This window comes from Phaethon aethereus, assembly GCF_964289735.1.
Source record: "Phaethon aethereus genome assembly, chromosome: 3".
Lineage (NCBI taxonomy): Eukaryota > Metazoa > Chordata > Aves > Phaethontiformes > Phaethontidae > Phaethon > Phaethon aethereus.
The window spans coordinates 67,173,518-67,185,104 of NC_138576.1; the positions used below are offsets into that span (position 1 = coordinate 67,173,518).

At 47.4% G+C, this 11,587-nt stretch overlaps 1 protein-coding gene across 1 annotated transcript in view; it reads right to left on the bottom strand.

Moving 5' to 3' along the window:
* Window positions 1-8,546, bottom strand: part of NHSL1 (NHS like 1) — a gene marked incomplete at its 3' end in the record, with an annotated part of 187,001 nt that extends 178,455 nt beyond the window's left edge. The window contains exon 1 of the mRNA XM_081997888.1: window positions 6,978-8,546. Within this exon, the coding sequence (XP_081854014.1) occupies window positions 6,978-7,335 (358 nt within the window). The 5' untranslated portion in view covers window positions 7,336-8,546. The remainder of the gene's footprint in view (window positions 1-6,977) is intronic.
* Between the last annotated feature and the right edge of the window lie 3,041 nt (window positions 8,547-11,587).

Genomic DNA, 11,587 nt, shown 5'->3' on the forward strand with positions numbered 1-11,587 from the left:
TTGTATCCGAGGAAGGGGAGATGCCCAAGGCCAGTTTTATCAGGCCCGGCATGGGTGGCGAGGTGCAGAGCGGCCGCTGAAAGGGCCACCCCTCAGAGCAGGCCGGACTGGGGATGGAGGGGCAGCTCAGAGCACACCTGGGCTGGGGAGCCTGAACTACTGAGGAAAAGGAGGAGGGGGGGGGGGAAGTAAAAATCAGGCCTTAACCTAAAAAGCGTGTAGACCAGTGGCTGCAACGGGGAGGTTACCAAGAAGAGTTACGGCAAAGCAGCAGCAAAGCAGCTGTCTCTCTCTGCAGGCGTTGCTGCCCTGCCTCCAGGCTGCGCGGTGACGCGGGCTCAGCCGCATTCAGCCGGGCCTCAAACATACATATTCTAACTACTCGTAACTCTCGAAGGGCAAGGGAATCTCATATGCACAATGCTGATTAAAGGACAAGAGGCCAATAAATAAATAAATAAAAGCAACCTAACTTAAAACACCGTAATTCACAAGTGACAAAGAGAAAAAACAAACACATGACAGCCTGAAGCCAGAAGCAGCCCTGCCCAACTAAAACACGGTGCGATATAAATACAAACGACTCGCAAAGTCCACCCACATTAATCTGTGCTTAACCCACAGGTAGAAAGGTATTTTTTTCTCGTCTCATAAGTGGCATGTCATCCAGGCTCTCTGGAGACTGCCATCCAACCAGCAGGTTTCCTATCCAACCTACAGCCGAGAACAACATTTAATTACCATGTTTAATTGATCTCGTTAACTGGGAGGGTGGACAGCTTTGATCTCGCCTGGTGATAGCTAGTTTATGACTACAAAAGAAACTGGGACTTTGCATAATTGCTAAGCCTCCGATATGCATTTTTTAATTCCTTCTATTTCTCAATCTCCCTTTCTGTTTGTGCTGCACTAACGCTCCTGATAACAGGAACCAAAGCACATTCCCTCATTTATCCTATCATTTACTTGAACATGCCGGGTGGGGGGCGGGGGGAAGAGATGAGGAGGAAAGGGAAATTCTTCCTCCTTCACCCAGAAATATGGAAAAAGGCCAGGAATTACTGTCGTGAATCCGGCCCTGGCAACGTTACGCGCAGCATCCCACGGCTGATGGTGGCCGGCACCAAACGCTTTGGAGGAAGGTGCAGGAATCACTAAGCACATGTGGGATAATCTGCTCCCCATCCCCCTCGAAAGCCTCATCTGACTCTCCACTGGTTAGAGGCTGGTTTAAATTCCAGGACAGAGGTTTTGAGGAATTTCAGTGGCTTTCCACTGTGTTGTTTTATGTTTGTTAATAGGTTCACCCAAAAAATGCCTCTTCTGCAGGAACTTCGTATTAGCAGCTTAGGAGAGAAGCCCACAAGACCAAGATTACTAGCTCGCACTCAACCAACCTGAGACTGTGCCAACACTAATAGGAGGAGAAACTTCTGAGGACATTTTATTGTATCCTAAAATATCTAGGAACCTTCAAAATAGATCCTAATTAAAAACAACTAAATACAAGTATGTTTAATTCATTAACTACCTCTCCTAAACACCACTTTCCCGAATGATCAAGCCAATCATAAGATCTACGGAAATAAATGTTCATAGGTGGTGTATAATAGGTTCTGAGCAATGTACAAAGCAGCTCTAAATTTCAGCCAAAGGGTGTCAACTGTTTTCAAAACAGCAAGCCAAACCCTCATCAAACTGAATTCAGCTGGAGCTTTGCCACTCAGCAGGACAGCGACTTGGCCCACCATCCCCATGGGAAATCTTTTTCTAACTCAGACTTTCTTCCTGCTTATTTCAAATGAAATCTCCTTTGGATCAGGTTGAATTTCCACAGATAATTAGTCTTGCACTAGCTAAATAAAACAAGAGTTATATTGCTTCTGAGCAGCGATCTGAATAACTACAACAGGGTAAAAGAGAAAATTTCTTCTTTTTTTTTTCCAGGGGAACTTAGCAATTTATTACACAGCAACAGAGAGGAGAAGAGTGCCATTGAGCACGGTCACCCGAACGTTCTGTAGAGTATCGAAGCTGAACTGTAGCTCCCAAATACTGTTAAAACAGAATTTTTCCCCTGAAAGTCAGTCCTTTCTCACCAAAGCTTCCTCAACAGCACACCATGGTTGTGGTGGTTGGTTTGGGGGTTTGAGTTTTTTTGTTGCTAATTGGGGGTGGGGGGAGGTGGTTGGATTTGCTGGGGTTCCCCCCCCCCCGAACTTTTTTCTAAAGATGGCTTCTTGTTATGACAGGATGACAGATATCTTGTACACTCTTTCTTTACACCACAAGCTATCGGAAGCCCAGAAAATCAGCCAGCCTGTTTATCTCTTGCCTACCGCTGATACTGTCTCGAATAATGCTCACTTTTGGTGGCTAGGGATGGAGGAGGGGTTTCCCTAGGAATAAGCTGAATAAAGCTTCCTGTTCGGCTAAAGCAGGAAATGTGCTCCAGTGCTGCCTTGCACACAAAGAGTGGAAAATACTTACTAAACAAAACAGCAGGAGATGAAGTGTAAACTGGATTGTCCTTCCATCATGCAGACAAATAGAAAGCCATACTCCCCATCCCCCCAGCTCTCTTGCATGTGCTTAACTCGAGAAAAAAAAAATATACATATGTATACACGTTCTGCATGAACATCAAATGATTATGCTGTGCCTTTAAAACCAAACACTGACGGGTTTTAAACAACAACGGTAATTAGGAGGTAGCATTTCCTCCCTCCCACAGGATCAGTTTCTTCTTGTTAGAATAGGAGGTACAACTGGCCAAACCCCATCCTACTACTGGAGAAACTGAACCAGAAGTTGTCATTAGGTTAACCTCCCATCATTTCTCTCAAAACATATCTTCAGAAAGACTAAAAATAAATAGCATAGAAGACAGAAGGGGCAGCCTTGCAGCCTGTTGAACCATTAGGATCCACAGAAAAGAACAGCAGTATTAATTTTTGCATAAGTATCTGCACATGGTAGAAGACAAATATTAATGGCCAAAAAGCCCTTCTTCATGCCCTGTAAAAACAATGACTGTTTAAGCCCTCACAGCGTTTCCCAAGAGCTGGCCTTGTAATTCACGCAAGATTTCTCTGCTGCCACCATATCCCTTTTGATGAGCTCTAATCACTTCAAAGAGGCACTTGTCCTCACCCGCCCTGATGTTTCAGAACTGAAAGTGATGAAAACTACATCACCTAATGCTAGGTCACAGCTACAGATGCACACTGCTAGAAGATGAAAAGCCGCTAGGCAAGTTCCACGGTGTAAAACACATTACGGCAGCTGGAAGCATAGAACAAAACACCACGCAAAACAGCAACGCACATAAGCTTAATGAAATCCTGATGAAAGACTGTTAAAAAAAAGTACTGAATCTAATTAATTCTCTAGACGTGACCTTAGTTTAACTGCACTAGCCACAAGTACTGCATACTACACTTGAATTTTATAAACCACCTTGAGCCATTAGTGCCTCCCACCACCATGAGTTAGAAACCAGTCATCGGCCCCACAGGGACATGCCTCATCATATTTTGATGTCCCTTCTTAGGGCACAACACCCTGCTCATCATGCAACGCTCAAATACACGTCAGGAGAGCATTTCATTAAATGGCCTTAAAAAATACCCTTGTATTGAAATAAAGTCAGGCCAAAGTTTCTCAGTTGGGGGACATAAAGAGAAGCTTCTCTACCCTCCTGCGCAGAAAGTTTAAGACAGCTAAACCAAACCAGAGGAGCTGAACCATTCCCCCAAAAAAACAAACATCACCAAGACCGCATACAACAGTGAGCTACCTTCAATATCCTGAAGCAGACATGAAATTAAACTCTCCGAGTGCATGTGGCACACCAATACAAAACCCTCAGAAAGCAGGCCTCCCAGGTGAAGGGCACAGCAGAAGTCCAACCACTCTTGATAGATGAGGGACTTTCACCCCGGTAAGGGCTGCAAAGACGTAGCACCTACTGCAATACGGCACATCATTAACCACTCTGCCACATCGGAGCATGTAACAGAAGAGAAACAGCAGAGATCATTCAAGACACATTTACCTATTACGTATTATCCTATATGCTCCTAGATATACATATGGATCCCACACATAGACACACAAGGAGGCACTGCACAGCCAGTCAAGCAAGCACAATCCAATGACTGTAAAGAACGACTAACTGAAGACAAAGAGCTTTGTTCTGCCTGCTTTCCCTCCCTCACCCCCACACCCATGCTCAGCGAGGAACAAACACTAATGGACCCCTGTTATCTGAAGGATACTACATGGAAACTTTACTTTGAAACAAGATGATGATAGTACACAAGTAAAAACCCCTCACAATTTCAAAGCATGTACTTTCCCAAGCACCAGGGACGTATGTGGCATAGCTTATACCAGCTGCCAGTCTGCAGCTACTTCCCAAGAAGTGGTTGTGACCCAGATTTGAAGTTTGCTAGACCTCTTCTGGTCCTTCCCATATAAGATCATGCTGGGATCACAAGAGTCACCCTGGGACCTTCAGTTCCAAGCGGAAATTATTGTCTGGGCCCCACAAAGAGAACAAAAGCCATTTATTCAAGTAGAAATTACCCATGATTTGAAAAGCAGGTGTACAATGTCCTATCCCCTCACCCTGAAAGCCAGAGGAAAATACTTAAGTCATCTGATAAAATGTCATGCTGCATCTGCTTGTGCACCACCAGAGATACAGTAGTTTACAGTAGTCTTCCCCACAAGAAACGGTTTATTAGCAGTAAGAATCTAGTAAATGGGAAAGCAATTAAAATTGTTTACAATCCTCGTTGTTCTTACAGTCCCGCACCAGCAAACAGCCTTCTCCATGAAGCTTCTGTATCTTCAAAAATGGGAAGGAAAAAAATCCCCCTTGTCATTGTTCCCAAACAAAGCCAGCATTATTAAACCATTCTCTTTGTTTTGCAGATATTTCCCTTTAATGCCAGCAACATGGTTAAACTTGCAGACAAGCCCTGGTGGCTTACATTGTAGAGATAGTCATGATGCTAACTACAACTGATCATGCCACCCGATCTTCTTGGCCAGATTACAATATGTAGAAAACATCTAAGAAGAGAATTGACATGTCTTTATGTGCAACTTCACGTCAATATGCTCAGCCTACACATGAATTCCTTGCGACCAACAGGCAAATAAAATAATCTTCCTCTACAATAAGGTTGTATTTCATACAATTCAAAAAAACATATATTAGAAAGACATCATCATTAATTCTCATTGACTTTAATAAATGAGATCCTTGAAAAGTAAATATTAGCCGCAGCAATGCAGCTGTTCAGTAGCAAAATTAAATCTGACAGCAGAGACGCCACTTACCAAAGAATTTAAAACCAAACGGAGATAGTCAAACTAAGAACTGGGTCCAGTTTTGGGAATTGCAATGACAAGAACAAAGATCATCAAATGAAAAGCAATAACAGGCTTAGTTCAAAGAACTGAGCTGTAATTAAAAAAAAGGTAGTAAATATAGAACTTGTGCAAAACAATGACCACAAGAGAATACAATAACTAAATGTCTGACACATGTAAAATTTCAAGGTTTGCACAGTGCAGCACTAGCCTCATTTCACCCTTTCCTTTAGATGTGTTGCATCAGTGTACAGTAGTAATTAGCTCCCTATTTAAAACAGAGATATCTAAATACTGCTTCCTATCAGGGCATCAATATCACCATACTGCAGGCACCCCCGGTAATAAAACATTCTCATTTCAAGTCTGACTGCACCATGCCACACCAAAGTAACATAACTATATTGGCAGAAAGCTCCTTCATTTTGTCAGGCAGCTACAAAACACCAGAAAATCAGACTAGTTTTCACAGAACTTTAGCCTAACACTTACAAACCACAGAAGTAGCCTTTTGGCAAGGGTGATGATGGGTCCCTCCTTTGGAGGGACTGTATATTGAAGTATACCGTAAGGAATAATTCTGCAATAAATAGGCAAGTTACCCATACAGGGTTCATATTCGTTGACTCTTATCTGTGAAAGGCCTTCTTTATCAATTTTGTTCCTAAGTATGCCACATGCAAAGCAGGCTTTCTACCCCCATTTAAGAGAAACTATCGGTGGTCTCTGAGCAGCAATCCTATTTGGGCTGGGCTTGTACCTTACGCAGCTGCCACAGAAGTTGCAACACAGTTGTCTGGATTCCTGAATGTTTCCAGCACATTGAGAAAGCTAAGCTGATGTTGCAAGCCATCTTCCACTTACTCCGTGGGGAGCTAAGACACGCACAAATGAAACTCCACGTAGCTGACAGTTTTTACAGGATCCCTTCTCCAAAGTTAGGCCAAGCTCAGTGAAAAGTTTTCCTACAGCTCTGTGAAGCTGTGCAGCCCGTAACTTCCAAGGGCCACTTCACAGGCGCAGAAAGCAACTTAACCAGAACCTCCCCGTACTGCCACTATTTCGGAAGCCGAGGCCGAAGCTGGATCTTGCTGCCTGTGCTCTGCACAAAGTTGCAAAGACAAACGCGGGACCAGCAGCTCAGGAAAACCGAGGGATACAAACCCAGCTGCAAAGTACATCCAGGTTCCTTATTCACTGAAGTCTTCCCATGCACACACAACAGAACTACTCAGGCATGCGGGCTGACCTGTCAGAAGCCCGGCCGATGCGAAGCCCAGCGCAAACCCGATAGGAACACCCCAGCCGCCCCCCCCCCCCCCAGCCCTCCCCGCGGCTCAGGGCGCCGGCCGCACTGACAGCCAGCAGCCAGCCCCCCCCGCCGCGCCCGGCCGGAGGCACTGAGACAGCACCAGCGGCCACCGGTCCCCCACGCTGACACGAAGTTTCCCTCTAAAGCCCCTTTCTTTTCTTCCTTCTTGAACAAAGAAGCAAATAACTGAAGCGAATCCCGCCGCAAGGCGGGTGGGCGCCCCCCGGCCGGTCCCCCCCGCCGCCCCGGGCCGGTCGCGGCGCGGAAGGGTGGCACTCACGGATCTTGACTTTGCGGTGGTCGAGGCGGGCGAGGAGCGCTTCCAGGGCGGCGAGGCGGCGCTGGAGCCGGGCGTTGCGGTGGCAGAGGGAGTCCGCCTCGCTGAGGATCCCGCCGAAGATGTCCCCGGCGCAGCGGGAGAGGTCGGAGAGCTGCATCAGCAGCGACACCAGCGCGTACGAGCTGACCTGCTCCAGCGCCCCGAAGAGCGGCACCGCGCCGCGGCGGCGCCCGCCGCCCCCCTCCGCCGCCCCGCCGTGCTCCCCCGGCGCCGGGCCGCCCCGCTCCGCGCCGTCCCCGCCGGCCTCCTCCAACCTGCACAGCTTCAGCGGCTCCAGGGTCCGCAGGGGGAACGGCATCGCGGCCGGGGGAAGGGGAGAGCAGCGCAGGGCACGGTGGCGGGGGGCGAGCGGGGAGAAGCTAGGCGTCCCCGCCGCAAAACGTCTTCATCCGCGCAGCGGCCGCGCTGACAAAAGTTCAGAAAGAGGGGGGAGAGAGAGAGAGGGAGGGAGGGAGAGAGGGAGGAGGGAGAAAACAACCACAAATGAGTCGGGGCGGGCGGGCTACGCGCTCCGGGGCCGGCGGGGAGCCGCCGCCGCCACGGCGGAGGGGGAGCCCCGCGCGGCGCCCATGTGCGGGAGCGGCCCCGGGAGGCGGGAGCGGCGCGGGCGGGCGGGAGAGGCGGCGGCGGCGCTGCCCTGCGGCCGGGAGAGAGGAAAGAGCCCGGCTTGCTCTGCCCGAAGTGGAGATTGGGGTGGGGGGAGGAAGCGTGGGAGGGGGGGCTGAAGCGCCCGGGATGCGGCCACAAAGGAGGAAAGGCGGCCAGAGAGAGCGGGGGGGGGGGGGGGGCGGGTAGGGAAGCGAAGCGAAAAGCCCGGAGCAGCCCCACCTGGGGAACCCCGCGCTGTTGCAGGCACTTTTCTGAAGGCACCAAACTCCCAACCCGGAAAGCGAGAGCTGGAAAGAGAGGAGGAGAGAGGGGAGGGAAGAAAAAAAAGAAAAAAAAAGCCTCCACGAACCTGGGAAAAGAAAAAGAGGCCGCCGCCTACCTGTGGCTCCCCGAACTGGAGCTTCTGCCAGAGCCTCACCCCTCCCGGCTAGCGAACGGCCAAGGTAGCCGCTGCCGGCCCGTGCCAGCGGCCACCCAGGGACACCGGCCCCTCCGGCCCGGCGGCGGGGGCCAGGGAAGAGCCGGGGCAGGTGGCCGCAGGCCGGGCCGGAGACGCTGCTCAAAGGCAGGAGAAGAACAACAGCCTGTCCGGGAAACACGAGTCGCAGAGCCGTAACTGGTGGTGGTTAATTTTTAGTAAGGTTGACATCGATGCAGGAAAAGCAAAGTCTGAACTAGGCGGCATGACATCGAGTGCCAAACACTGCCCCAGCACCTAATACTGACACAGACCAAAGGCAGGTTGAAGCCTTAGAAGCCCCTACGCCTTGCCCCTGTAAGACACCATCAGCTCTTCATCGAGATGACTGCTCTAATGGCTATTCCCCACAGAACCAATTTAGTCTACTAGCAACTATCAACAGCTGCTATTAATTTTAATTGCACAACGGCCTACTGGCTCTGGGCTCCTGCAATATGATAAAGAGAGGAACCCAATCCCACTCTCCTCATGGTAGAGAGCCCTGGGGAAAAGTGGTTGTATGGTCCCTTCCTGCCCCATAGCTCCAGCTCCCTCTGCACCTGCAGTCAATGAATCTACATGATGAAAGAAAGAACCAGCTGGAGAAGGAAGGATCCAGGAACAGGCCCACAGTGCCCTTTCATTAGCATCTTGAGGCTGCATCATTTATAACAAAATATTCTGCACCATAGTAATTCTCATATGTAGCTTTAGCCTTGGTTACTTAAGGGAAATCTGAAGAAAGCAATTCCACCAGTAGTGTTTCAGAAGCTCCTTGGTGCATGGAGGAGTTTGGGGGCAAGGCCGCAGACAGCGGAATGCAAACCAAATGTTTGCTGGCACACACAAGAATTAAGATGTACAGGAAACACGTTTTGGGGGTGATAGTCATATGCAAAAATTGCAAGTCAATTTTTCTCATGCATTAAGGTAAAAAAGGCTTTCCTCTTCAAGTTTTCCATAGGGGAAAAAAAAGGCAACACAATCTAGTGTTAATAAAATAAAGAACAAACGCACCTTTCTCCAGACCCAAACAGGTTACCAATGGATAACTGCACAACTTGGAACGCTTCCACTGATTTTCTGTTACCGACAGTGCCACTGAGTGCATGTGTGCCGTATTTGTAGAAACTGATGAGAAGAACATGGTGCAAACAGGCTAAATGGTGTTTAATCAGGGTTTTAAGCACATAAGGAATCCTAAGCAATAGTCTTGCGATGGGGAAGCTGTCAGGATTGATTAACAGAGGATGGAAAGCAGTCACCCTTTCATATTGAATTCTTCTGGTTTTATTTTGGGCCATGATGTCTTCATTAGTTCTTAGGCATGTTTGTTTGGGATAGTCGCTTGATGAAAACTATGGCCTGTTCACTGGCATGTTGGAATTGAGAGGAGCGTATGTTTGTATGTTTTATTTAAACTATAGGAGTATCATGGGGAAACCAAGTATGAGGTGGACTTAAATATAAAACACAGTAGGAAGAAAACAAGCAAAGAGCTCAGTTCAGGTCTCAGCTGAAAAGAACCCACAGCAACATATCTGCTGGGGCTTACCATAAGCTTCGATTGGGAACTACTCATTTTTATTTTGAAGTTGAGGTAATAAGTAGTTTAAAAATTATAAATGTACAAGTCTGATACCCTTTCTTGCAAGAGAAAATTCAGATCAAATCCTGATATTGCAAATATTTTTGCATGTTCTTATCTTTAAGTAGGAAAAAGTATTTAGAACAGATTTGAATGCAGGGAGAATAATAATAAGAAATCAAATCTTTAGGCACCACCTAAATGCAGCAAAGAGCCTCAGCTACTGTGAGTGAATGGAATTTCACTGCCAGTGAAGCCTACTTTACCTATTTCACTGGTTCCTATGTTTGCAGACTGTAAAATGAACAACTGTCACAGCCTGGATATTTCTGGTGGGAACAATACCTCATAAAAAAAAAGGTCTTTTTAGGACTGACAGTTAAGCCAAGTTAAGAAATAAACATGAATTTTAAATGCACTCATGTTCTTGAAAAAATCGAAGAACAATACTTTCTTCTCATTAATTTGCTTGGGTCTATTTTTCTGGGATGGGATGTTACCATATGGAATAGTCAGAAAAAAACAGGTGTGAAAAAAATGTAAATATCGAGTGACTGAAATCTGAACATCGGTTAACTGAAACCAATGAAGGATGGTCTCAGGCTTTGTTTCTTCCCCTGCAAAAGGAAGGGACATAGGAAGGGAAGCAGAGCTTAAATACTTAACACAGTTGGAGATTTAAAGTATTCATCATGCTGGAAAGGAAGCATTTAAAATTTCTAAGTTCAGCAGAAATACTGACTTTCTTAGGGACACCACCACACACCCCCCCCACAGCTACACATGCGTATTTTCTACTTCAAGCGGTTATGGCTGGAAAATGTTTCCTTTTCTGGCAGCACCATGAGGATGCTCCTGTCCCCTTTCTACAGTCCGGTGGGCGCTGCTGTCCAGGAGGCAGTGCCTGGCAGGGCAGCAGCAGTGATTGCCCCTGTGCTTCTCCCTCCTCTCCATCAGGTTGCTGCCCTTGGGTGAGCCACCCCCGCGGCTTGCAGCCCCGCACATTCACATCAATGTGGTTTGTGGCAATCGTGGTGTGTAAGCGGTGGGAGCAAGGGGCTGCTTTCCGCTGGAGAAGGAGGTCTGCAAGCTCAGTGGGAAGCAGCAGCTTGCACTTGTGCAAGCTAAGCCGAGCAGAGCTGTGACCCAAAATTCTGGCTCTCACACCTGCAAATACCCTCAGTCAGGAGTGGGAGATCCTCTGAGAAGAGGAACAGAGGCCAGAAAACTGAAATGCAAAGGAGGAAGGCAGACAAAAGGACGGCAGACTTTACGACATATTTCAAGCCAATATTGATTTCATTTTTAATGAAAGTTCAAAGTTCACTGCAAAGTTCATTACGTCTGAATTGTAGCTTTCTTCCTTCAGCATTTTAAGCCTCCAGTGAAATTACCAAATTAAAGACCTAATAACTTTCATGTTCTATTTCAAGAAACAGAAGACAAGTCTTCTGGGAGTTACTCATCACCTATTGTGGAACAAATGCCGCTCTTCCTTGCCTTGCTTCTGCCATCCATTTGGGCTCTCAGAAGCAAACGGCGAGCAGTAGTACAAGAACCATGTGGCCAACCATGAAACATCAGACAGCTCTTCCTGAAATTGCAGTTGCATGCTAAGAGGGTAGTTTAGGTGTGGTCAGCTGCGATCACCAGGCTCATCCATTGTAGCTTAGCCCACAGATCCAAGCTGTATGCTTGGGTAGGTGAGGAAAACCCAATCAAGTGGATACATAGGAATAAATTATGGATGTGTGGATGCTCCCAGCCTTATTGTGGCACTGAGCTCTTCTAATTATCACACATTTCATTTCTGTCTTCAATAGAAAACATTTTTCAAATGAACCTGCATAAGATAGGCAGAAAATGGGAGTAGATCTGACTCCTAACAAAGTT